The sequence below is a fragment of the Panthera onca genome, chromosome D3 (assembly GCF_046562875.1).
Source record: "Panthera onca isolate mPanOnc1 chromosome D3, mPanOnc1 haplotype 2, whole genome shotgun sequence".
Lineage (NCBI taxonomy): Eukaryota > Metazoa > Chordata > Mammalia > Carnivora > Felidae > Panthera > Panthera onca.
The window spans coordinates 427,209-454,123 of NC_138350.1; the positions used below are offsets into that span (position 1 = coordinate 427,209).

Consider the following 26,915-nt stretch of genomic DNA (forward strand, 5'->3'; position numbering starts at 1 on the left):
TGCACTGCTGGGCCATAGAGCAGAGTTTGTCTGCTTATGAGAAACTGCCTGTTTTCCCCGGTGGTTAACTCATTTTACTCGCGCCAGCAGCGTAGGAGAATGCCAAGAGTACGCCAGTCTCCCCAAAATCAACCATTCTGCTGGGTGTAAAGCAGTATCTCACTGCGGTTTCATCTGCACTTCACTCACCCTCAAATTTACTGACTCTTTGCTGCCCAATCCACTTACATTTGCTTTTACCAAAGACGTCAATTGGATTTCTTCAGGGTTTTTCCATTAAAAAAAAAAAAAAAAAAAAAAAAATCTGAGTTACAAGGGCGAATGGGCGGCTCAGTCCTTAAGCATCCAACTCTTGATTTCGGCGGGAGCCCCACGTTGGCCTTTGCTGGTAGCTCGGGCCGGCTTGAGATTCTCTCTCGCTGTCTCTCTGCCCCTCCCCTGCTTGCGTGCACGCTCCCTCTCAAAAAAGAAGCTTCCAAATGTTACAGAAGAGTCACCCTTTTCATCGTACACGTCGGAGAGTTCTGACAAGCCTGACGAGCATAACGTTTCCGTCAGCCCCTACAGCCCTTCCCCCACCCCCGCTACTTCAGTCAACCCCTCCCCCCGCAGCCACCCCTGCTCGGCTCCAGGCCCCTCTGCGCCAACGTGGAAGGGACGGGATCACGCAGCCTGGAGCCTGGCTAGACTACAGCGGCGGGCACCCGCTCCGCGGGGAAGCCCTCCGCGCCCCAGGGCCAGGGCCGGGAGGAAACAGCTTCGCTCGGGCCACGGCGATGCAACGCCGGCCGGCCAGGTAAGGCCAGCTTCACGGGCGGCAGGGAGCAGCTCTCCCGCGCACACGCGGCAGCTGCCCGGTCGCCTGCTTTGTCTGGCGCGGGAGAACTTGGTTCTCTAAAAGCCCAGGCGGTCACGAATGCCGCCTCACAGCGGGTCCAGGAGAACAAAACGCCGACTCCGGCCCGGAGAAGCTGGGTCGCTCCGATCCCGCGAGCAGCCCCGCTCCCACTGGGGCCGCGCGGAGCTAGCGCGCTCGCGGGGGCGCCGCCGGCCAACGCCCAGGCCCCGGCTCGCCCCCGCCCTGGCTCGCGCGCCGGACCTCGGGCCGCCCCCGCGGGCTCCGGGACCCGCCCGGCCGCCCCCCGGCCCCCGGCGTCCAGATGCCACCGCCCCCTCCGCCCGCCTTCCGGGCCGCCCTCGGCCCCCCCGCCCCCCCGTCCCGGCCCGCGAGCCCCCGCCCTCCCCAGCCCGTCCCGGGCTTCCCCCTTTGGCCGAGCGCCGCCGCCGAGGACGCCGTTCGCCTCAGGACCTCGCGACCCGAGCTGCCTCCGCTACCGCCTGACGGCGCGCTCGACGGCCCCTTGCCCCACCCCCCCCCCCCCCCCCCCGGGACTGGGGCCGCGGCCTCGCTCCCTTGCCGGGCCACGGGGCGCGGCGGGCGAGCGCCCCGGCCCCCGCGTGCAGTCCCGGCTCCGCACCGACCACCCCTGCGTGCGGCGCCGTCAGGCAGTAGCGCGGGCAGCTCGGGTCGCGGGGTCCTGAGGCGGGCGGCCTCCTCGGCGGCGGCGGCGGCGGCGACCGGGCGGCGGCGGCGGCGGCGGCCGGGCGGCGGCGATGCTGTGGACGCGGCTGGCGGCGGCTGAGTGGGCGGCGCTGGTCTGGGAGCTGCTGGGGGCGTCCGTGCTGCTGATCGCGGTGCGCTGGCTGGTGCGGCGGCTGGATAAGCGGCCGCAGGGCCTGGGCCGGAGCGGGCGTCCAGCCCCGCCGCCCGGCGCGGCCACGAGCTCGGCCCTAGACCCAGGTGAGGCCTGGGCCCGAGCGCCGCCCCCCCTCCCCGCGCCCCGCTCGCTGGCCTGGGTCCCCTCCCCTCGCCCGGCCCGGGTCCCCTCAGCTTGGTGGCCTGGGTCCCCTCCCCTCGCCCGGCCTGGGTCCCCTCCACTCCCAGGCCTGGGTCCTCTCCCTCCGCCCGGCCCGGGTCCCTTTCATTCCCCCGGCCTGGGTCCCCACCCCTCCCAGGGCCTCAACTCTGTCCTGGGGCAGGGCTCTGCCCCCTCCCCTGGCGGGCCCGAGTCTGGTGTTTTGGGCGAAGGCCCGGAGTAAGTCCCGGAGGCTTCACGCGCACGCGATAGGGAAGCGGGGAGCCGCGGGAGTGGCGCCCCTGTCTCCGGGCAGTCTTCATCCGCTTGGCTCCTTCGTTTGGCCGAGTTCTTCTCCAGGCCCTGCGGGCTGTGGTCCTCTCCCTCGCGGCCTCGCTCTGCCGTGCCACAGTGGTGGGCTTCCCAGACCGTGTGCGCCTGCAGGCGTTAGGGACCCTGCTTCTTCATACTGAGTTCACCCTCGCCAGAAAGTCGGGTTTCTTTTTGGAGAATCAGCGGTCGTTCCTTAAGTACTCTGATAGGAGGATGGCGTTTAATTAGCAGAAAGTAAAGTCAGTGACCGCGTCTCCGGATCTCGGGGCTAACCGTCAGGGTCCGTACGGATGGCTTACTTCTGGTGTCCTGGCCCTGCAGCTGAGCAGACAGGCCCCAGGAAGGCCCGCCGGTGGTTGAGAGCACGCGGCTGGGAGGCTGGGGCCGGCTGGGATTGTAGGCCTGCTGACACCCGGTCCGCTTCCCCTCCGTCCTTGGGTTGCTTCCCTTTCCTCGCCTCCTGGAGAGAGTTTTAGCCGGTATGTTGAGAAAATAGCACGCTGATTTGTCCGGTCACACCGCCAGCCCTCTGCCAAGTAGCCGCACGACGCCGAGACTGCACACCGCCTGCGTGCTGAAGCTAAATGGTGTGTGGGGCCACGAGGTCAGGGTTGGGAGCGCCCCCCCCCCTTTTTTTTTAAGATTATTTATTTGTTTTTGAGAGAGAGAGAGAGGTACTTGTATTCTCTCACGAGCAGGGGAAGGGCAGAGAGAGGGGGAGAGAGAATCCCAAGCAGGCTCCATACTGTCCATGCAGAGCCCGACACGGGGCTGGATCCCAGCAACCCGTTAGATCATGACCTGAGCCAAAATCAACAGTTGGACGCTCAGCCGACTGAGCCACCCAGGTGTCCCTGAAGTCATTTTTTAGACTTATAAAAAATTACAAAACTAGTGTGAAGCAAACGTGTGTGCGAAAAGATGCTCAACGTCGCCAGCCAGTGGTGAGACACAGATTAAACCTCCAACGAGATACTGCACTTGTTAAAATGACTAAAATGAAAGTAGCCAGTACCGCAAGCTGCTGGTGGAAATGCTGAGAAACTGGGTCTCTCATTTACTGCTGGTGGAAATGTTACAGGGGCAGCCACTCTGAAATCAATTTGGCAGTTTCTCACAAACGTAACTGTGCACTGTATTTTTGGGCATTTATCCTAGAGACATGAAAACATTTTTACACAAAAACCCGTGTGTGAATGCTTATAACTACTTGTAGTTTCCAAGAACTGGGAAAAGCCCAAATGTTTCTCGAGGGACAAAAGGGTAATAAGACTGGCATGTTCACACCACGAATTGCTGCTCAGCAGTGAGAAGGAAGGAGATGGTGGTGTGTCTCAGGAGTATCGTGCTGATTGAAAAAAGCCAAGGAGGTTTAGAGGGTGTGATTCCATTTATCAGAATGTTCTTGAAAGATTACGGTGGAAGAGAACAAATTAGTGGTTGCCAGGGTCTGGGGACAGCGGAGGAGGTTGGGGGGGGACAGTTCTGTGATCATGACTTTATCCACGTGATGGGTGGTGCTGGAAGCACGTACAAAGAAGAGCAGAGTCCGACACTGGTGAGGCTTAGCCGGTGTCACTTCCCTGATTTGGGTGCGGCACTGTCACCAGCGATGGGTCCCCAGGAACTTCCCATACCATTGTTTGTGTTTATAGTTTTTTTCAAAATAAAAAGTTAAATCTATGCCATTCGTTTAGATTCCCTGATGTTAGTAGCTTACATAATCACTAGGAGTAGGACAGCCTGGGAGTGTTCACTCAGCTCGCAGACCTGACTGGGTTTCCCGTACCGTCATCTCTGTCTCTCTGTCAGTCAGGGTTTGGCCGATACTTTGGATTCCAGCCCGAGGGTCGGCAGACCGCATCTTGCCAGCCAAATCCAGCCCCCACCTGGTTTTTCAGTCTTGCTGGATCTGTAGCTGTTCTTGAGTGTTCGAGAGACCTTCTCGCTCACAAGTCTCACCCTTAGTCTGTGGCCCTTTATGGATGTTTGCTGACCCCATTTCTAGCCTCCTTGCTTGTGACTCCCTTCTGTCAGTGAGGAACTGGACTCTCCTTAGCCATGGTGTATTCAGGTGCTTGCTGACCCCTCAGGCTGGTGTAAAGCAGCTTCAGGATCGTGGACCTGTCGAATGTACAGTCACTGGGTTCGTTCACCACCACTCCTTGCGCTTCTGTTGTCCACTTGGAAGGTCTTTCTCCATCTTTTCGCTTATTTACTTATTTTTTAGTATGTGAATCACAAATGTGTTTCTTTTATTCTTTTTTTTTTTTTTAACATTTATTCATTTTTGAAAGACAGAGAGAGACAGAGCACAAGCAGGGGAGGGGCAGAGACAGAGGGAGACACAGAATCCAAAGCAGGCTCCAGGCTCTGAGCATCAACACAGAGCCCGACACGGGGCTCAAACTCATGAACTGTGAGATCATGACCTGAGCCCAAGTCGGACACTCAACCTACTGAGCCTCCCCAGGCACCCCCCAAAAACATGTTTCCAAAAGTCAGAACATAAGAGTGATGTTCAGAGATGTTTTTCTCCCCTGTGCTGGCCCTCTGTCCATTCTTCCTGTCCAGTTTCCATACTCCACTCCTACTGGGAGTTTCTGCTTTATTCTTTATTTGGTACAGGTGAGCAGGTATTCGTATACTGTATTACAGTGTGTATTAAACAGTGTATTAAAGCAGTGGTTTTGTTTTAATTCAGATTGACTTTCTAACATATTATATGTGCTACAAAATAATAAGCCAGTGTAACCTAATAACTAAAACTGATAGTTGTGGATAATTTGTCAGTGTCAAACCTAGCAGCACGGACTTTACATGTATTTTTTACCTCACTCTTACTGTAGCCTGAGGGGTAGAACTGTCATTATATCCATTTTATAGATGAGGAAACTGAGGCTTAGAGTTTACATAACTTGTCCAAGGTCACACAGTTAGTGCCGTGATGTGATGGAATTGTTCTGTTTAGGGCTTGCTTGGTTGCAAGGACAAACTAGCCCAGATCAGAAGGGTGGCTTTAGAGCAGAGACACAGGAATGGCATGAAGACTGGACTTTTCTAGGAATGGGTGTGGCCTCTCTGTTTATTTGGAGCGTCTGCCCCAGTTATCCCAACCCCTTGCATGTGACTTTGACCTACTTTGTGACGTTCACATCAGTTTCCCATCATTGAGCCACCTCTGTTGCTCTTATATCGAGGTTTGTAGGGAATCACCTGGGTACCCCCCTAGGTGGAGTGGTCAATAGGCCCTCCCCTTGAAGTTCTGTGGCAGGTTTGGGGTTCTGTGCGGTACACTCATTGTTTAAAAGGCCAGTATCCCCTTTGCCAATAAGTAATAGCCAGTCTTGAAATCTTGGAGTTGGGTGGGGAGAGATGGTATTAAAAGTTAAAAAAAAAAAAACAACAATTTAACGTTTATTTATTTTTGAGAGAGAGAGCATCCGAAGCATGCTCCAAGCTGTCAGCACAGAGCCCGACACGGGGCTTGAACCCACAAGTTGTGAGGTCATGACCTGAGCTGAAGTCAGATGCTCAACCAGCTGAGCCACCCAGGTGCCCCGGCATTAAAAGTTTTTTAAAAAAGAAATTCACAGAAAAGATGGGGTAATATAAGAACTCTTTGCTGATAGCTATCATCCAGCTACAATGGGTATTAATATTTTGTGAATCTTTTTTATCTCTCACTGCCTCCCTCCTTTGCTCTCCTGCTAGAATAATTTATTTTTTAATTTTTATGTATTTTTTATTGATTTATTCTGAGAGAGAGAGAGAGAGAGCAGGTGCACAAGCAGGGAAGGGGCAGAGAGAGGGTGAGACAGAATCCCAAGCAGGCTCCACACCATCAGAGTTTGATGCAGGGCCTGAACTTACAAACTGTGAGATCATGACCTGAGCCAAGGTCAAGATTGGATGCTTAGCCGACGGTGCCCCCCCATGGGTCCCCCTGCTAGAGTGTTTTCAAGTCAATCCTGGATGTCCCATCACTTCATTTGTAAACACCTCCTAAAACCCTCTACTCCTTGGTTTCATTTTGTATCAGTGTGTGCATTTCTCTTCATCTCCTCTAGGGGTTTCTCTCTTTTTACTGTCAGGTTCCACTTTAGGCTCACTGTCTTTGTGTTTGTTCCTTGTTATTCCTGGTTTATTATTGGCATTAGAGCCAGCATCTATGTGCTTGTGACTCCCACAACCAATTTTTCCCACTCTGAACTTCTTCTAAATCGAAACACCTGATCGGTAGGCATTAAGATGTTTTTGATGCTCAGTGCGTAAGTCTCCACCTCTTCTAGTTCTAGTATTCTCTGCCTTGGGTCAGGTCACTCATAGGCACCTGGACCAGAAATCTGAGTGTCATCCTAGGCTGCCTGCAGGCCCACACACCCCTCCCCATGGCCTCTGATCCATCCGTCCTTCACGCCTCCAGTTTTTCTCACCTAAGTGCTTGTTTCCAGCCCCATTACGACGCTAGTCTGTACCCCAATATTTCTTCTTTCTCCCCGATTCTTGCTGACCACACTTAAACCTGCGACCTGCTCTTTCTCTGAAGGTGTGGATTAGAGCTCCTGCTCCAATTCAGATGCACTCGCTGAGTGGCTGTGTCACTCGAACAAGTGACTGAGCGTCTCTGTGATCCAGGTTCTTCATCTGTAAAGTGGGGTGAACAGTGGTGAGACCTGCCACACAGAGAAATCATGCTGGTTAAATACTTTGTGTAGTGTGCTTACACCGGAGCCAGGCACGTGGAAAGCCCCCCCAAAACCTTAAACATTAACTACTTAATATTAGCAAAGTGACTGCCAGAGCCATCTCTGTGGCTCCTCTGGTTAAATCTTTGTATAATTTCCTTTACTTATGGAATGAAGTACACATGTATCTGTAGGATGCATCTCTAGAGTTGTATTTTTGACGGATATTGTTCACATGCCCTCCTTGGGTTTGTTCTAGATTACACTCTAAGTAGCACCAAATGATGTGCCTGTTCCCCCAGTGTGAGTACCTACTTAGAAAGTTAGTGTTGGGGCGCCTGGGTGGCGCAGTCGGTTAAGCGTCCGACTTCAGCCAGGTCACGATCTCGCGGTCCGTGAGTTCGAGCCCCGCGTCAGACTCTGTGCTGATGGCTCGGAGCCTGGAGCCTGTTTCCGATTCTGTGTCTCCCTCTCTCTCTGCCCCTCCCCCGTTCATGCTCTGTCTCTCTCTGTCCCAAAAATAAAAATAAAAAAAAAAAAAAAAAAAAAAAAACATTGAAAAAAAAAAGAAAGTTAGTGTGATTGTGTCACGTAATAGTATCAGGTTCTAAGATTCTTATCCAAATAAACCAGAAATTGCTTATCTAAATTTGGTTAGATTATGATCAATTGGGAAACACTTTCAGAAAGCTCTCATAGGAGGCTCATAGACTACCAAAAATATGGACAAACACTGGCTTGAAATGAAACTGAAGCCAGCATTTTTGCCACTTGTGTTTTTTGTTTTGTTGCTCATAAGAAAACAATGTAGGGGCGCCTGGGTGGCTCAGTCGGTTAAGCGTCCGACACCCAGGGGCGCCTGGGTGGCTCAGTCGGTTAAGCGTCCGACTTTGGCTCACGGTCCGTGAGTTCGAGCCCCGCGTCGGGCTCTGTGCTGACAGCTCAGATCCTGGAGCCTGTTTCAGATTCTGTGTCTCCCTCTCTCTCTGACCCTCCCCTGTTCATGCTCTGTCTCTCTCTGTCTCAAAAATAAATAAATGTAAAAAAAAGAAAAAAAAAGAAAACAATGTACTTCTCACCATCAGATTAATTCTTGTCTTGGCCTAGGTGAGATGACAATGGACGCTATCTTGGCTCGATTGAAACTCCTGAATCCAGATGACCTTAGAGAAGAAATTGTGAAAGCTGGATTGAAATGTGGACCCATTACATCAACCACAAGGTTCATTTTTGAGAAAAAATTGGCTCAGGCTCTACTGGAGCATGGAAGAACACTGCCTTCACAGCCTCCTGGCCACGACATGTCAGGAGCCACAACCATAAGCCAGGACGCACAGAGAAATCGGAAGTCGGCTGTAGGGAGCCAACCTGAGCAGGTTGGCTTGTCTGAGGACAGAGATTTTGGTTACAGCGTGGGCTTGAATCCTCCAGAGGAAGATGTCGTGATGTCTAAGACCTGCTCTCTGTCCTTCGGTGCTGCCACTGGGGTCAACGGTCACAAAGCCATGGTGACGGCCTCTGCAGGGCCGCCTCTGTACTATGGGGTATGCCCGGCGTACGAGGACATCCCTGCAAGAAATGGTAATGTGACAGGCACCTGGTGTTTCTCACATGGGGTGGATGGACAGCAGGGGAAGGTGATTTTGAAAATCACAAACTACAGAGAAGAATTAGGCCCCATAATGGCATTGCCCCAAATGAACCATCGTCAGCATTTTTGTATAGAATTCTGCTGAATTATTTGTAAATCTACATGTGACATGTGAATTTTTATAAAGAAAGTTGGATTCTGTGAGACATGCTTCACTTGCAAGTAGTTTTTGGCTGGCTACCATTTCTTGATTAATCTTCTCCCTCCTTTTTTTTTATTCAATATAAGCTGAACCCCTTTTATGTTAATGTAAATGGCTAATGCAGCTATAAGTAATTTTCAACATGAAAGAATTGCAATTTTATTTTATTTTTTTTTAATTTTTTTTTTTTAATTTTTTTTTTAACGTTTATTTATTTTTGAGACAGAGAGAGACAGAGCATGAACGGGGGAGGGTCACAGAGAGAGGGAGACACAGAATCTGAAACAGGCTCCAGGCTCTGAGCTGTCAGCATAGAGCCTGACGCGGGGCTCGAACCCACGGACCGTGAGATCATGACCTGAGCCGAAGTCGGACGCTTAACTGACCGAGCCACCCAGGCGCCCCTTAATTTTTTTTTTTAACGTTTATTTATTTTTGACAGAGACAGAGCATGAACAGGGGAGGGTCAGAGAGAGAGGGAGACATAGAATCTGAAACAGGCTCCAGGCTCTGAGCTGTCAGCACAGAGCCTGACACGGGGCTTGAACTCACAGACCGCGAGATCATGACCTGAGCTGAAGTCGGACGCTGAACCGACTGAGCCACCCAGGCGCCCCAAGAATTGCAATTTTAAACAAGACTAGAGTAGGTAGCATTGGAAAGAATTAATGAAAGCCTGATATTGATTAGAATGTCAGAAATCCAGACTATCACTATTGTGATATCATTTGTGGTGGCACCCCAAAATAGGAGATTAGACACATTATGTACCATGAGTAGAACTGAATGTTTATTTTGAGAGAGCACGCGCGAGCAGGGGAGGGGCAGAGAGGGGGGGGAGAGAGGATGTGAAGTGGGCTCTGCTGACGGCCGACAGGCCACTGTGGGCCAACTCACGAACCTTGAGTTCATGACCTGAGCCAAAGTCAGACGCTTGACTGACTGAGCCACCTAGGAACCATGAGATCATGACCTGAGCCAGAGTCAAGAGTCGGATGCTCGACCAACTAACTGAGCCACCCAGACACCCCAAAAGGTGTGCATTTTCCTTTGAAAGCCACTGCCCCCCAGAAGCTGTTAGTACGCACTGTGTTTGAGAGAGTAACTTTTCCAGTCTGTCTACAGTATTGAACGCAAGGTTTTATATCTGTAAAAAGGGAAGTCTTGTTTCCGTTCTGTCAGCCAAACTCCATGTTATTGAACTTTCCTTTTTATCTTTTGAATAAGGGAAATCTCTGTCTTGTAGGTCAGTTACTTTTTATATGGTTTTAATTTATTATTAATTGTATGAATCTGTTGGTCATATCTACTGACCGTTTTTACTGGGCAATAGACATTACTATTCTTCTCTTATATTGGTTAAAATTTATTTCTCCCCATTAAAAAATTTTTTTTTCTTCCCATTTGTATTTTATGTATTTTTGAGAGTTTCAAGCAAGCTTGATTGTGATAGTTCGCCTACAGAACTTTAATATTCTTATGTAATAGGAACTTTTCCTTTATGTATTCTGGGTTTCTTGGTACACTTAGAAAGGCATTCCCCACCCAAAATTATGTTTAAAATTCTCTTGCAATAGTCATAATTTTTAACTTGCTTTTTTTGTTATTTTTATTTATAACATTAACCCAGGAGTTTTCTTTTTCAGTATGAAATCGTATCCTTAGATACAGTAAAGTTACACGTGTATAGCATACACATTATTTACATTCACGTCCGTGCATATGATCAGTCTTATTAACTGTGTTGTTTTGACTAGCTAAGGCCCTTTTTCTCAAGAATGACTTGGCTCAGGTCATGATTTCACGGTTTGTGAGCTCAAGCCCCACATCGGGCTCTGTGCTGACAGCTGTCAGCACAGGACCCCCTTCAGATCCTCTGTCTCTCTCTCTGCCCCTCCCCTGTGCATGTATGCGTCTCTGTGTCTCTCAAAAAGAAGTCAACATTTTTTAAAAATGGCTTTAAGATTAAAAACCTGAAATACTGGGGCACCTGGCTGGCTCAGTTGGAGGAGTGTGCAACTCTTGATCTTGGGGTCGTGAGTTCAGGCCCCACATTAGGTGTAGAGATTACTTAAAAATAAAACCTTTAAGAAACAAATCTGAAATACTAATGTGAAAGAAATCAGACAGCTGGTAATGGTTATTATGAAACTCGGGGCCTTCGGGTGTGAGCCAGTTACTTCTCTGTGATTTCCCTGTTACTTTTCCTACACAGAAAGGATTCATGTTTATGAAGATAAAAAGGAAGCACTGCAAGCTGTCAGAATGATCAAAGGATCTCGATTTAAAGCTTTTTCAAGTAGAGAAGATGCTGAGAAATTTGCTAGAGGACTTTGTGATTATTTCCCTTCTCCCAGCAAAGCCTCTTCAGCACTTTCTCCTGTGAAAACAGCACCACTCATGAGCAGTGGTGGGCTGAAAGGTGAGTTATATAGCAGTCAGCTTCTGGTACTGCTGTCAGGGTTACCCCTGGTGGTTTCTGGGCCCTCTTTCCTGATGTGTTGTGACTGGTTTTCTCCTCCTTTGAGAGAAGTCCAGTTTGCCAGGAAGTAGAGAGCTGAGGCCTAGGCCACGGAGTAGCCGAAGGAGAGTGGGTCGGTCACCTGGTCTGGGAAGGACTAGGGACCCCGAGGGTAGAGGCAGCGGGGCACTGAGTGGGCCCTGAACCTGACAAGGCCACTGTTGGCCCTTCCCTTCTGCTGCCTCTGTCTCCCTCTCTGCCTGCTGCCATGGGATCTTGGGGCTTTTTTAGATGCTGGGACCTGTCTCCTTCCCGCCTGCAGCCACACCTACTTCTAGGACGGTGGTGCCTGCTTTGGCACACATAGTCCTGCGGACCTGGAGCTGGCCTGCGGGGGGAGCCCTGCAGCCCGGAATCCCACCACACCTGCTCCAGCTCTGAACAGGGGTCTCGTGAGAGGCCTTTTCGGTAGGCCTTGTGCAGAACCCCAGCAGCCTCTGACCGTGGCCCACGCTCCGCCTTGCCCCCTCCTGGAGCCCGCAGCTGTCCTGCTTCCCAGGCTGGCTGGGGCTCCCGGGGAACGCACCCTCTCCTTATGGACATACGGCCTTCAGTCGAAAGCTCCGCCAGCCTGTTTTCCTCTGCTTCCTTCCTCTGCTCACACAGGTGCTTCGTAGACGAAGCCACAGTGATTTCTAATACTTAGAGGTTTCCCTCTTTGCAGTCGGTGAAAGTGCTCAGATTGTTTTCAGACATTCTCGGGTGTTGTAATTAAAACGACAAATAGTCTTGGCTCACTGTGCGTTCGTGGGCGTGCTCCGTGCGCGTGGAGGTTCCTGTGTGCGTGCGGTGGTGTGTCCTCACCCTCCTCGCAGCCTTTTCTAGCTGCAGGCCGCTCAGGCCCTTTTGCACTTGGACTCCTGCTGTGGTGGCACGTTTGTGCCCCGCTGTTGGCTAGCGCATTCCCAACTAGGTGGTGATGAGCTTGTGTGGGGGCGATTTCTGCGGCCTCAGCGTAGCACACAGTGGGTGATGAGAAAATGTTGGTGAAGTTAAACATTCTTAAATCCTTTCTCTTGATGACAGATGGTTTGTACCCACCTGAGTCTGAAACTGTAAACAAAGAGCGAGCCAACAGTTACAAAACCCCCCGTACTCAGGATCTCACTGCCAAACTTCGAAAGGCTGTGGAGAAGGGAGAAGACGACACCTTTTCCGATCTCACCTGGAGTAACCCCCGGTATCTGATTGGTTCGGGGGACAATCCCACCATTGTGCAGGTAAGCCTGCTTCTAGCACCGTTAGCCTCGGAAGACCGTGCTTGGCAGAAATGAAGCTCACACCTACAGTCTTCTTTCAGGAAGGATGTCGGTACAATGTTATGCATGTTGCTGCCAAAGAGAATCAGGCTTCTATCTGCCAGCTGACCCTAGAGACTCTGGAAAACCCCGAGTTTATGCGACTCATGTACCCGGATGATGACCAGAACATGCTGCAGCAGCGCATCTATTACATCGTCGACCTGTACCTAAACACGCCTGACAAAGTGGTGAGTGCTCCTAGGAGAGGTCATGTCAGCCTGGCAGCAAGCTTGGTGTCCCCGTGTGCATTTCCCCGCATCGCCATGCACGTGGAGGGTGGGACAGGAGACGCGCGTTCATTGCGCTCAGCTGCCTTCGAGTTAGGGGTGGGGACGGGATCTGTTCACACATAGGAGATCTGCCGCCCCAGGCGGGGTGTACGTGGGTCTCACCTGTGGCCAGAGTTGCTGCAGGAACACGTCCCTCCTGGCCTTTGTCCGGGGAGACCTGAGCTGGGCTTTGATGAGAGGCTGAGCCAACGCCAAAACCTAGAGAGAAAAGAAAGTAAGAGGTTGTGGTGCCTTTTATTCGAGGGTTCTGTGTGGTTTTTTTTTCCCCCCACCTAATATGAGGAATCTTTCCTGTGGAGGTAAAAATCTCAAAGGTTTGGTTTTTAATGGTGCATAAGGCTTATGTAAGAATTGTTAAAACAGAAGAATTTTACATAGTTCTGTAAAGCAGAACCCAGTGATAGCTTACAGCCAAGACTTGTGAGCCCTGAGCAAGCCCAGGAGTTGGGAAAGTTGTGGTTGTTAGGAGAGGGAACGACAAGCGTGCTGAAGGTGTCATGACTCACTATTTCATGACACATACTGAATGGGACACATCAAACTCCACGGTCGCAGAGCAAGGGTAACCTTTAAATTAACAAGAGAGAAAAGAGGGAGTGAAGACACATTTGGCCAATCTGGCACAATTCTAGAAGGAGGTATGGGAGAAAGCGATGATTATACATATGGAAGCATTACTAATTGTAAAAGAAGACAGAAGGAGCACAGAGTTCTGTGCTTTAGACTCAATAAGGAAGGATTCCTGACTTGGTTATTACAATCAGGAAGTGTGACTTGAAAGGTAAAACAGAGAAGCGTGTGCCCTACAGAAAATACAGTATTTACAGAAGATATGCATATGTACATCCAGAAGGAACACTTAATAAGTTCTTGAAATTAGATGTTATAGGCTATCTTTGAGCAGAACTCACTAAGAGTAGGAATCAAAGTATTAGACACAAGTACCTGGCTTGGCAGAGCCCAGTGTCGGTGAGAAGCACCCAGAGCCTGCTGTCTGGGCAGGAGAAGCGGTTCCCGGCAGGAATGCGGGCAGAGGCGGGAGTCACGTTTGCAGAGCTCGGAACAGGTTAGAGACGGATGTTCTGTGGTGCCAGGGAGCGGGGTGGCCAGAAGGACGCGGGCTGTTAGGTGCTGAGTGGAAACACTCACCCCTGCTGTGCCGCGATCGGTGTCCCCCCGCCTCTGCGGGCCTGGCACAGGAGGTCAGGCTATGAATGGATCTCGGGCCCAGAGCAGGAGTGTCCCCAGGACAGCATGAATTGAGAAAGTGCTAATACAGAGAGTGCACCAGAGCAGATCTAGGAAAGGCCGGCCTGTTTTGGTAAATGAAGCTATACTGGAACACGAGTCTGCTCGTTCTTTCTGTGTCATCGTGGCCTCAGACACGCATAGAGCAGCGTGGCTGCCCTTGGCTGAGGCAGCTTGCCAACCTGGACGAGCGGGCAGGGTGCGGTCAGCACTGCTACGGGCAGACACCCAGACCTCTCCGGGTTCGTGTGGGAAGTCGTGTGGGATGGTGAGGTGGTCCTGGAGGGTGTGGAACAGGGAGCGGGTGCCTCCTGGAGGATATTTGTTCCCACGGGATCACTTGGATCACCTCTGGGGGATGCACAAGGTGGCGGTGTGAGTGCGAGTGCAAGCGGCAAGGCCCACGAGGAGTCTCGGAAGCCTGTGCCAGAGGCTAAGGGGAGGCCGGCACGTGGGGGACTTGCGAGCTGGCACGTGCCATCCTTGGTAGTCACAGGTGGACCGTGGCATTGAGTTCCTGGCCCTGGTCGACGGGAGTGGGTTCTGTCTCGGATGTGCTGCATTTGAGCCTGTGGCCGTTGCAAGTGAGGGTGCCCGGTTGAGGCGGGCTCCACAGCTCTTGGGCTCAGGGACGCTGTTAGTCGAAGGCCCGCTGATCTGTAGGCCTCAGTGGAAAGTATCCGGGGAGCGTTGGGAAGCATCCTGAGGTCAGGAGCAGAGAGTCTCATTTACTGTGGTGTTGGCCGCGAGAGAGGGTTGAGGGCAGACCAGGTTCACAGACTTTGTTTTATTCTGGGTATTGCATCCATCTGTGTACCTCACCTTTTGAGCATTGATCATAGGACTTTGTACTGGGCCCTGAATTGTTAAAAATGCAGTTTACTGAGCGGTAGTTATGCCCCAGCTCACTTGTCAGCTCCGTCTGGGCCTGGGCACCTGTTAAGTGGGGTGCTGGGCTGGCCTCAAGCTCTGGCTTCAAGTGAGGGTAAGTGTTAACACGCCAATTATGTCTCAGTTATAAAAACAATGTCTTTCTAGGGTCTTTTGTTTTTGAGCGTTTTTTGTTCTGCTAAATACCTATTTTTATCTTAAAGCAACTTTATGAGACAAACATAAATAAATATTCTTCCTCTGCACCTCTCACAGGGCTATGACACACCATTGCATTTTGCTTGTAAGTTTGGGAATGCAGACGTGGTCAATGTGCTTTCTTCACACCCTTTGATTGTAAAAAACCCAAGGAATAAATATGATAAAACTCCTGAAGATGTAAGTATTTATTTTTGGTTTTAAGTTTATTTGTTTACATTTTTGAGAGAGCATCTGCATGTGTGTGCACGTGCACATGAGTGGGGGAGGGTCAGAGAGTGAGGGAATCCCAAGCAGGTTCCGCACTGTCTGCCCAGAGCCCGATGTGGGGTTCCATCTCACAAACTGTGAGATCGTGACCCGAGCCGAAAGCAAGAGTCGGACACTTAACCAACTGAACCATCCAGATGCGTCTGTAAGTATCTACTAAATTGCCGTACTACATAGTACTAGATATGAAAATACACAAAGTTAGAGTCACTGTGAAGTCACAGTAACTGTTTGAACATGTTTGCGTCACAGGCACATCTTAGAACCATGATTACTGAGTAACAGGCCTAGCTCCTGGCTTTAATCAAGTTTCCTCTGTGCGTACCTCAGTTGACCAGGGAACTGGAGAACAGAGGAGGTGACGGTGTTGGTCGTTTGGGTGATGATGATGTTGCTGATGGTAATGAGAAGGTGGTGAGGATGACAGTGGAGAGGTGGTGATAATGAGGGAAATGGTGGGGATGATGGGGATGATGGTGATGTTGGTGCTGGTGGTGACGGTGATAATGGAGATGGGGATGACAGTGATTATGATGATGATGGTGGTGATGGTGGTGATGACGACGAGGGAGATGGTGGCGGTGATGACGATAAGGCCGGGGATGATGGTGCTAGTGGTGCTGGCAATGGTGATGACAGTGATGATGGTGGTGAGGTGGGTGATGGCAGTGATGAGGACGATGGTACTGAAAGCTGACGTGTTTAGCTCATGATGTACCAGCCGCTGTCCTAAGCCCCTCCCAGACATTCTCACCTGACCTATACAAGCCTTGTTAGGATTGATACTGGCCGTTGAGCAAAATGTGCCTTAGAGAGGGCAGAAGTGAGGTGGGGAGGGAGGTGGACCTGACGGAAACTGAAAGAAGGGTGATTTGTACTGTGCATCGGAGCTGTTGGCAAGCTGACCTGGGTCAGCCAGCCCTTGAGATGGAATCTGCAAGGATCTTAATCTGGTAGCAAATGCCACCTGTGTAGTTGCTATGGTTACGAAGATAGTGCCCATTTTCTATAGAAACTACAATACATGTAAAGAAAAAATTTTTCATTCTGTAACTCAGAAAATTACTATTATTTTTCACATGTATGTCTGACTCAACTGTTTGTGTGCATAGGTATGTATATTTATTCAATATAAGATGGTCTTTGGTAACTGCTATTCTTTTTAAATTAAAAAAAAATTTTTTAATGCTTGTTTATTTTTTTATTTTTTTATTTTTTTATTTTTTTTTAATTTATTTTTGGGACAGAAAGAGACAGAGCATGAACGGAGGAGGGGCAGAGAGAGAGGGAGACACAGAATCGGAAACAGGCTCCAGGCTCCGAGCCATCAGCCCAGAGCCCGACGCGGGGCTCGAACTCACGGACCGCGAGATCGTGACCTGGCTGAAGTCGGACGCTTAACCGACTGCGCCACCCAGGCGCCCCAATGCTTGTTTATTTTTGAGAAAGAGAAAGACAGAGACAGAACATGAGTGTGGGAGGGGCAGAGAGAGAGGGAGACACAGAATATCAAGCAGGCTCCAGGCTCCGAGCTGTCAGCACAGAGCCCGATGCGGGACTTGAACCCACGAACCGTGAGATCGTGACCTGATCCGAAGTTGGACACTTCATGGACTGAGCCACTCAGGTGCCCCAGTAACTGGTATTCTTTAAAGCATTTGCCTTTCGGGGCGCCTGGGTGGCTCAGTTGGTTGAGCATCCGACCTCGGCTCAGGTCATGATCTCACAGTTCGTGGGTTCGAGTCCCGCGTCGGGCTCTGTGCTGACAGCTCGGAGCCTGGAGCCTGCTTTGGATTCTGTGTCTCCCGCTCTCTCTGCCCCTCCCCTGTTCATGCTCTGTCTCAAGAATAAAAAATAAACAGTAAAAAAAAAAAAAAAAAAAAAAAAACATTTGCCTTTCCTCACAATCAGTTACACATTTGAAAAAATAGTTGCACTACTTACAGAGTAGAGTTTGTTTTTTTCACAAGCTGGCAGGAGATGGTAATTTTGTAGTTCCTTCCTTATTTTAAGGTTATTGTGGTTTTTTATTATTTCTAGTAAAAATGTTCTTGAAACATCCTGCAATTCTTTAAGGAAGAAAGTTGATTTTAGAGTAGCAAGAATAAAACACCGTATTCTCGTTAAATAGGAACTCTGTTTTAACCCATCCAAACAAGAGCAACAAACAGGCCCCCAGGCATTGGAGCTCATAGAACTAAAAATTACAAGTGTCTCTGCCTGCGTTTGCCTAACTGAACATGCCTTTCCTTGAGGAAAACTAGAAAGTGTAGGGTAACACGAAGAAAGAAAATCAGTTCACTCCCAGGGTTTGTTTTTCTTGTCCTGACCCCTTTAGCTTTTATAGAACGTTTTGGGAGAAAATTGTACTGTTCAACATGGGTTTTTTGGTTGTGAGTTTGATGAAATATTTACCATTAGGACACTATCCTTTTTTTGTTAACCTTAAAACTTGCTTTTATAAAATTATTTTAATGATAAAAATGTGACAAATTAAGATTTAAAGTGTTCACATACTGTGTCTTTTTAAAATAGGTCATTTGTGAAAGAAGCAAAAATAAGTCTGTGGAGCTGAAGGAGCGGATCAGAGAGTACTTAAAGGGTAAGGGGGACCCTGGCCTGGCGTCGTGGGAGTGGATCCTCTCTCAGGTGACAGCCTGAGGGTCGTCTTCTGCTTCCTGAACCCCCAGCTCAATGCCATCTTGTTGTCCTGTCATCCCTCCTTTGAAGCCTGAGCTTTTCCGAGAGACGTGGGTTGTCTGTCCTTTGACTATTGCTCGTGGCTTCACCCCGTCATCCCTGCCCGTGTCTCGTGCAGCAGGACCCTCTCCCCCACTTGCATGTTTCTCTCTCAAAAATAAATAAACTTAAAAAAAAATTATTAAAAAAGAGAGTTAAAATCGAACTTTCTCTTTTTAACAATTCTCAGATTCCCATTATGCTAATGTTGTTCACACAGGCCCAGTCCTTTTAGTACCTGGGGGTGAGGAAGTCTGCTGCTGCCCTTCCTTCCTTCCCCTTATTTTCCTGGCAGAGGAATAATGTGTGGCTGATTGAGTCTGGCAAAAACTGGCCGCTTCCCCAGGTCTTTTGGCTCCAGAGCTTTTGCACCTTTTAGAGTTTTTGCAGCCTTTTTATCACTGAACAGCTTGCAAAACCCTGGTGTTTCTGAGGCTGCCTGACGCGGCATTGAGGTGAGGACCTGCCCAAGCAGATGCTTTTAGCCGGTGTCTCCTCCTCCCAGGCCACTACTACGTGCCACTCCTGAGAGCTGAGGACACGTCGTCTCCGGTGATCGGGGAGTTGTGGTCTTCAGACCAGATGACCGAGACCTCTCACGTCAGCCATGGTGGAGGCGGCCCCAGAGACCCTGTTCTGACCCTGCGAGCCTTTGCAGGGCCCCTCAGCCCATCCAAGGTGAGCTGCTGTGGAAGCTTCTGGAACCAGCTCCTGGCCATCCCCACCAGAAGTGCCGGGTGTTCCAGCTCTTGCTTTGTGTTTGGTGTTGAGACCAGGACTTATGGAATCGTAGTCAGTTGGTGACAAGGCTTGAGAACATCTGCTGGAGAAACCAGAACGTGTCTTAACCCTGTTCCTCACTCGCTAGCCAGAGCGGATGCGGTGGTGAGCCCATACATGAGAGAAGTGAAGTTTACCTGGGCTGACCCTCCATGCTGTCATCACCCGGTGCTCCGGTCTGTGTCAGTGGCCCTTCTCACAGTACATGCTGGTCTAGCCTGGCTGTCTGTTCCCATATTCCTGGATTTGTATTGTCACTAGGAAACTTGCATTTGCAAACTGTGCAGTTCACCTTCTGGGCCGAGGTATTTCATACACTGTGTGTCATTTTCCTCTCATTAAAAATAATTTTAAAGGGGCGCCTGGCTGGCTTAGTCGGTTAAGCGTCCACCTCTTCTTGATCTCAGCTTAGGTCTTGATCTCAGAGTTGTGAATTCAAGCCCCACATTGGGCTCCTTGCCGGGAGTGCAGAGCCTGCTTGGGATTCTGTCTCTCTTCCTCTCTCTCTGTTCCTCCCTTGCTTGTTCTCGCTCAAAATAAATAAATTTAATTTTTTTTTTTTTTTTTTTTTTTTTAAAAAGAGGCACCTGGCTGTCTTGATGGGTGGAGCGTGAGACTCTTGATCTCAGGGTTATGAGTTCAAGCCCAACATTGGCAATGTTGAGTGTGGAGATTACTTAAAGATAAAATCTTTTTTTTTTTTTTTTTAATGTTTATTTTTGAGAGAGAGGGAGACACAGAATCCGAAGCAGGCTCCAGACTCTAAGCTGTCAGCACAAAGCCCAGTGCAGGGCTTGAACCCATGAAACGCGAGATTGTGACCTGAGCTGAAGTCAGGTTAATAGACTGAACCACCCACATGCCCCTACTTAAAAATCAAATCTGAAAAAAAAACAAAAATCACTTGACATGAGACCTACCATCTGAACGAAATGTAAAGATAAATCATTTCATTTATTTTTTAAAGTCTATTTCTTTTGAGGGAGAAAGTGCACGTGAGCAGGGGAGGAATAGAGAGAGAGGGAGAGACAATCCCAAGCAGGCTCCACACTGTCAGTGCAGAGCCCGACGTGGGGCTCAAACCCAGGAGCCATGAGATCATGAGCTGAGCCAAAACCAAGAGTTGGATGCTTAACTGAGCCACCCAGGCGCTCCAAAAATAATAATAATTTTAAATAGTTATGTGCAGTTATAGAAGTGTCTCCAAAAACAGGTGTTATTAGTTAAGATTAGATTCATTTGTGTAAAAGAAGACTCTAGTTAAGAGTGACCTGAACACATAAACATGCATTTACTCTTATGTGATGGGAAAGTGGCTTGAGGGTGGCAGCTCTCCAGTGTTGGCCTCGGGGTCCCTGCGGGAAGCTCCGACCCTCCCAGCCCAGCCTGGGCCCCTGGAAGGAAGCAGGACCACGCCCCCACGGAGCCTTGCCTCTGTGTGAGCGCCGCCCTGAGGCCGTCCGGCTGCCAGACCAGAGGGGGAGGGAGGAGGGGCGCTGGGAGGTGCTCGCTGGTTCTGTTCGTTCACCTGTGACTTGGGTGAGCACCGCCCCATCCGGTTTCTCCTCAGGCAGAAGACTTCCGCAGGCTCTGGAAGACCCCACCTCGAGAGAAAGCGGGCTTCTTTCACAGTGTCAGGAAGACGGATCCAGAAAGAGGCGTAGAGAGAGTGGGAAGGTACTTGCCAGCGCAGTATGAAGCGACACGGAGCTGAGTAGCAGTGTCCTTTCGTCCGCTGCGTGTGTCTGTGTTGAAACCAGTTAACAGCCGCCTTCAAAATGTCATTCCTGGGAAGCATTCACTGGGGGGACATAAAGCCTCTTTACTGAGGTGTGATCCCGCCGTGGCAGCCACTCTCCCGGCAGGATTGATGGGTAGCGTGCCTGGGTTCACAGTGTTTTGTGTGACGTGTCATACAGAGGGTGCCCTCTTGGCAGTAAAGGAGGAAATAAAACACAAGAAGAAGGTGTGGCTTGAAACTACTAGTAAAAAGTCCCAGAAAAGCATTTTTCCCACCATCAAGATGCTGAATACAGCGTCATCAAATAAGGCTACACTGAGTTGTTTCAGAGCCTTTTCTCAAAATATGTGCCCCCCCGCCTCCCTGTATGTATATGTATGTATATGTGTGTGTGTGTGTGTGTGTCTGTATGTACACACACATATATAACGTGCCTAGTTTCAGGTTGACAACTTGAACCTCAAAAGAACTTCCAAACGTTTATTTATGTGCTCAGCCAAAACCAGAGTCGTTTGTGGTGTGAGTGGGGTGGTCGAGGCCTCCTTGCCGTGACTTTAATGCATTCAGTGTAACAGTTCGTGAGTGAAACCACTCTCATTCCTGGCCTGCTTTAGAAAATAAAAACTGCTATCTTAGCCCCATATTTAGGATAAAGTAAAAATCATAACCAGAAGTACAGGCATTACTTGCACACTTTAGCACAAAGTGGCTCTTTTCTGTATAGTTGGTTCTGTGAGCGTTTTTTCCGACTGGTTTTCCAACTGATGGATGGTATCTCTTCCTGCAGGGAGCTGGCTCATGAGCTGGGGTATCCCTGGGTCGAGTACTGGGACTTTCTGGGCTGCTTTGTTGACTTGTCTTCCCAGGAGGGTCTACAAAAACTAGAAGAATATCTCGCTCCCCAGGAAGTGCGCAACGACGCCCAAGAGTCGGGAGAAAATGAAGCCAGCCATCAGGACGCCTCTGTCTCTGGTAAGGACGCGCAGGCACATGTAGGTTCTCAGGACGCGGACCCTGTCCAGTGGCCGCGGACCAGGAAGCACGTCCACGTGAACGGGCAGACGCCTGCTGCTCCGCCTGCCCCTTATGTCCTGGCGAGTCATGGGAGGTGCCAGCCACCGTCCTGACCGCATGTGCCTACCCTTGACTTCCTTCTCCTTTTCCTGCCTTTGAGGGCAGGGTGCTGGGCCTGGAGGCTGTGCTTTCTGTTTGGCTTTTCCCAGGGAACTCACATCTGTCAGGGGCTGAGGAGGCGGCCTCGGCAAGAGGCTGGTTTCTGGCTGGTCCCAGGGATTTGCAGCCGCGCTGCCTGACGTGTCGCAGAGTGCGTCGCCCGCACCTCTGCACAACTGCTCCTCTCCCTTGCAGGCCACCGGAAGTGCAGCAATTCCATCTCCGTGAGGGCGTTTCTGGACGAAGATGACGAATTGAGCTTGGAGGAGATTAAAAATCGGCAGAACACAGCTCGGAACAACACCCGGCCCACACTTGGCACTTTTGGGGACTTGGAGTGTGACATCCTTCCCTTGGAGCAGGAGACCGAACTCATAGAAGCCTCCACCCTGACCAGTGCCCACAGCAGCAAGAATGGATTTTGTAGCCCCCTAAGCGGAGGCCAGACTCTGGGGAGGAGGCGGCCAGAAGCCCCGCGTGGGGAGGAAGCCCTTCTCTCACCGGTGCCGGGCCTGACTGTTGAGTTTGATAAACTAAATTTGCAAGATCTAGGAAGTAACTTTTCTAAGACCCCAAATAAAAATATGAAAACTGCAGACAGACGGAGCCCGACAACAAGAACGGATGCGGTGGAGAGGGACTTGTTAGAGCCGTCTGCTGCCGATGCTCTTACAAATGAGCAAATGAGGACAGAAAATGAAATATCCGCCAGAATTGCTAAGATACTCCTGGGTCCCGACGCTCCTGGGCACGAGGCACAGCAGAGCTACAGTTCCCCATCCCCAGAGCCCTCAGGGGTCCCAGCTAGGAAGGAGCCCATCCAGAGGCTCTTCCTTTTTGGGTATGAGTGGGTCGTGTGCGTGTGGGAGGCTGTGGGAGTAGACCTGGGAACGGAACATGGCAGGAGGCCGTGGGGGTAGACGTGGGAGCACATGGGAGGTCATGGGGGTGGGGGTGGATGTGGGAACATGGCGGGAGGCGGTGAGGGTAGACGTGGGACCATGTGGGAGTTCATGGGGATGGGGGTGGACGTGGGAGGCTGTGGGGTGGATGTGGGAACATGGTGGGAGGCCATGAGGGTAGACGTGGGAGCACGTGGGAGGCTGCCGGGGTGGACGTGGGAAGTCGTGGGAGCGGACGTGGGAACATGGTAGGAGGCCGTGGGGATAGACGTAGGAGCACGTGGGAGGCTGCGAGGGTGGACGTTGGAGCACACGGGGGGTCATGGGGGTGGCGTGGACGTCAGAGGCCATGGGGTGGATGTGGGAACATGGTGGGAGGCCGTGACGGTAGACGTGGGAGCACGAGGGAAGCTGCAGGGGTGGACGGAGCCTGTGGGAGGTCATGGGGGTGGGGGTGGATGTGGAACAGGGTGGGAGGCCGTGGGAAGCTGGGGGGTGGACGTGGGAGCACGTGGGGGTAGGGGTGGACCTGGGAGCACGTGGGAGGCCATGGGGGTGGGGGTGGACGTGGGAGGCCATGGGGTGGACGTGGGAACATGGTGGGAGGCCGTGAGGGTAGACGTGGGAGCACGTAGGAGGCCGTGGGGGTGGACGTGGGAGCACGTGGGGGTAGGGGTGGACCTGGGAGCACATGGGAGGCCATGGGGGTGGGGGTGGACGTGGGAGACCATGGGGTGGACGTGGGAACATGGTGGGAGGCCGTGAGAGGTAGACGTGGGAGCATGTGGGAGGCTGCGGGGGTGGACGTGGGAGCACGTGGGAGCACGTGGGGGTGGGGGTGGACGTGGGAGGCTGTGGGGTGGATGTGGGAGCACGTGGCGCCATCCTAATTCTCCTGAAGCTTTTTTCTGCCCGCAACCTGGTTGGACGTGCGCTCCTGGCTCCTATGTCTTTGATGAGTTTGTAGCTCTTGGTGCTTTTTGTGACCCTCCAAGTTGGCGGGAGACGCGTTTTCCTTTCCAGCTCAGCCTCCCGTCTTGCTGTACTTCTGGGGAAGCTGCGCTGAGAGCTCCGTGCTGCATCCCGGGGAGTCTCGGCCTTCTGGTTGGTGACCTTCGGAGGTGGCAATGCTCAGAATTGCATTTTCGGTGGGATGGTGTGTCCTCTCTGCCACTGTGGCTTTTGTCCTCCACAGCCCTCACCGCAGCTCTGACAGCCGAGCCCTGCAGTGGCAGCAACGGACCGGCTGCCCGTGCTTCCGTCCTGCTGCTCTGTTCCTGTGCCCAGCCCTCGAGTTCAGAACATCATGGTGTTGGAAGTCTGTGTTTCTAACTATGGGTGTTTTTGTTTTTTCTTTCCTTTTTTTCTGCCTGGCAGAGAGGAGCCGTCCAAACTGGATCGGGATGTGTTGGCCGCTCTGGAGGGTACGGATGTGGACCCACAGCGGTACCCGGCTGTCCACAGGTGGAAGAGCGCCGTCCTATGCTTCTCCCCCTCAGACAGACAGAGGTCAGTGGGCCTGCAGGGTCACCGGTCTCATATGGGGGCTGTTGGTGGCCGCCTTCCAGAACGGTCTGGTTCTGAGTCGCGTGTGTGCACGCAGTGGCTTATCTGGGACACTGGCAGATGGGTCGGCCACGCTGACATGTGGCTGCCTGCACAGACAAGGGGTCTGCAGTTAGGGAGAAAGGGGACCGGGTGCTGCCAACAAGGTCGGGGCAGAGGATGGAAGCAGCCGGGGCTCTTGTTCAGGGCCACACGGGACTCGTGTGGAAGAGCTTGTGTGCTGTGAATCCACAGGCCTCGCAGGGTTGGGGCGCGGGGCCCACGTCACCATCCATGCTGACAGACCTTTCTTGGTTTCCTCAGTTGGCCGAGCCCCGCGCTGAAAGGGAGGCTGGAGTGTCGGCAGCCGGATCTTGGCGGCCCCCACAGCTGCAGCCCAGGGAGAAGCCCCGGGAAGCCCGGCCCCACACCCCACTCCCCGGGCCTGGGCAGCCCTGGGCGCTATAGCCCCGCAGGCGGGGGCCGCCTCCGCAGGATGGCGCGCCTGGCCCAGCTCACGGCCTTGTAGGGCTGGTGCCAGCTGCTGGGCGTCTTTTATTCTGTGTTTGTAAAGAAAGAAGGGTAACGTGTTTATTGCTAAAATTCTACCAAAAAGAATATATTCTGATTAATTTATTCTCATTTTGAGAGTTAAAAGAATTTTAGAAAATGCACATTTTTTTGTATAAAATTTCGTTCTCTGGTGTTTTGGGAGAACTTGATGAAAGCAAACTCGGATACAGATTTTCTGAGAATTGTCACTTGTACCGACGCAGACTCGAGCTCACCGTCCCAGGCGGACGGCAGGTTGTGGGTGCCAGAGTTGGGGCGGCCAGATCGGCGGTGGCGCCCCTCGAATAGCTTCATTCACTTCAGTTCCGTTCTTAGAACAGATGAATTTTGTGTCGTCTTCTTTTTCTGGGAAGGAGTCTTGGACTTTCTAGTTCATGATAGAAAAATCTTTGTTTTGCCAGTGGATCCCAGTGGATTAGGCCAGTTGATAAAGATGGCTGTCCGGCAGTAGACGAACCTTAAATAGGTCTTAGACTTGCAGCAATGTTTCTAATTTGGGTCGTTACAAACATTAAACTAGGTTTTCTCTGGGAATAAATCCTCTAGTCTGTAGGAGTCCTAGGAACCGTCCGTAGCACTGGACAGGCCAGCAGCAGACCTAAGAAACCTGCACCTGCAGTTACTTTGTTTAGTTGCCAGAGTGATACCAATAAAATGATCTTTAAGTTGTTCTCTGGTTTTCAAATGTATTGCATATTTTCGAATTCATTTCCTTCCGATTTCCTGTGTAAAAGTGTTGTGTTTTAGTACAGAAACTAGAGGTTTATCTCGGAGTCCTGGTCAGTTACCGTAGTGCATTTATTTCAGCTTCCCTTTGGCCGTGACTTCTTGGGGGGTCTGCCTGGAGCGTGGGGGCCACCTTAGAACCACTGCCATGACTGACACCCAACCCACGGTCCCACGTTGAGGGCCGACCTTTCTCGGGTGTACGTGACCGCTCACACGCTGCTGGTGCTCTGTGAGCATGTCCAGTGTTATCCAAAATGCAAAGCTCTACCAATTTTTGCTAAATTCAGTGCCTTTTGTAAATTATTTTTTATTTTCCTGAAACTTGCTTTTTTGAGAATATACAGAGATACTCAGTAGGCATGAGGTTTTTTTTTTTTTTTTTCTATGAAAACTCTGGGAACTTGTGTTTAAAAAAAGTTTATTTCTTTCATGTGTTAATAAGAGGTCAGGAATATTGGAATCTAGATTTAGATTTAAAAATTTTAAAGGTTGTTGCATAGAGTGTGTAACACTGGTGTGACAATCTAGATAAAACACAGAAAAATACATTCTATTCTAAAAGCCAATGGCGTTTATAAAAGGCATCTTTGTTCTCAAAAGAAATTAGAATACAGATAGCATATTCACAGTGGCAATCTGTTTTCTATAAAACCTTACCGTACTGTCCTGTATGTTGTTGTAAATATCCAGATGGAAATTAAAAGTGTTTCTGTCCTAATTTTGCAGACTGTGGTTCTTGTTTTCTGAGGTTTTAGGTCATCTTTGACTATTTCCTCATTTGTTTATAGAAGGTGGCCCTGGCCTCAATGAATGCATTATCGTGTGTCTTAAGGTGATTTTGCATTGTTTTTTAAGCTACTTAATGAAATTATTATTAAAACCATGTGGTAATAATTCTAAGCTTTCAGAAAGACTGCTCTCACTGGTGTCTGGGCAAGTACCGTTTTTAGTAAAATCTTAAGCAGTGTTGTGATGAAACAGTACATTAATCTGATGGTGGTGAATTTGCTGGTTTTTGGCCCTTTTTGTTCCTAACATGGTTGTGAAAAACTTCGAGTTAAGCTAGCACAGATTTCATAATCGCCCTTGGAAATGAAACCGGTCTCGTGATGTTAACAAATGGAGTGTAAGTTTTTCAGAAGAGGTGATGGGGACCACTCAGTGGTGCTGTGGCACCGGCTGACACACGAGGGACACAGGAAAGCCCCCACCATCGTCGCCTGGGGGAAAACCAGAGCCAGGCTGTTCTAGAATGAGTGCCCACCACACGTGGCAGGTGTTGGTTTGCAACCCTCTTGGGAGTTTCCGGGAGAAATGTGTAACTGGTCCCTGTACGGGGGGCAG

The 26,915-nt window shown here is 50.7% G+C and overlaps 1 protein-coding gene across 2 annotated transcripts; it reads left to right on the plus strand.

The window, feature by feature from the left end:
- The first annotated feature begins 633 nt into the window (after window positions 1–633).
- On the plus strand, window positions 634–26,289 carry ANKLE2 (ankyrin repeat and LEM domain containing 2). Of its 2 annotated transcripts, none has more exons than XM_060612022.3 (13): window positions 634–796; window positions 7,985–8,458; window positions 10,886–11,092; window positions 12,218–12,411; window positions 12,492–12,680; window positions 15,177–15,299; window positions 17,925–17,991; window positions 18,634–18,806; window positions 20,479–20,585; window positions 21,437–21,621; window positions 22,018–22,663; window positions 24,102–24,233; window positions 24,594–26,289. In XM_060612022.3, the coding sequence occupies exons 2-13, from the start codon at window positions 7,990–7,992 to the stop codon at window positions 24,796–24,798; spliced, it is 2,697 nt and encodes an 898-aa protein (XP_060468005.1). In that variant the 5' UTR covers window positions 634–796; window positions 7,985–7,989; the 3' UTR covers window positions 24,799–26,289. The 2 variants fall into 2 exon arrangements, with proteins under 2 accessions (XP_060468005.1, XP_060468004.1); XM_060612021.3 differs by lacking the exon at window positions 634–796 and adding an exon at window positions 1,557–1,801.
- The last annotated feature ends 626 nt before the right edge of the window (window positions 26,290–26,915 follow it).

Excerpts from the sequence above, each read along its gene's own strand:
- ANKLE2 (XM_060612021.3), top strand. The coding sequence starts at position 1,615 with ATGCTGTGGACGCGGCTGGCGGCGGCTGAGTGGGCGGCGCTGGTCTGG. Across the intron at positions 17,992-18,633 it reads GATCAGAGAGTACTTAAAGG|GCCACTACTACGTGCCACTC; the intron begins GTAAGGGGGACC and ends TCCTCCTCCCAG. Across the intron at positions 20,586-21,436 it reads GGCGTAGAGAGAGTGGGAAG|GGAGCTGGCTCATGAGCTGG; the intron begins GTACTTGCCAGC and ends CTCTTCCTGCAG.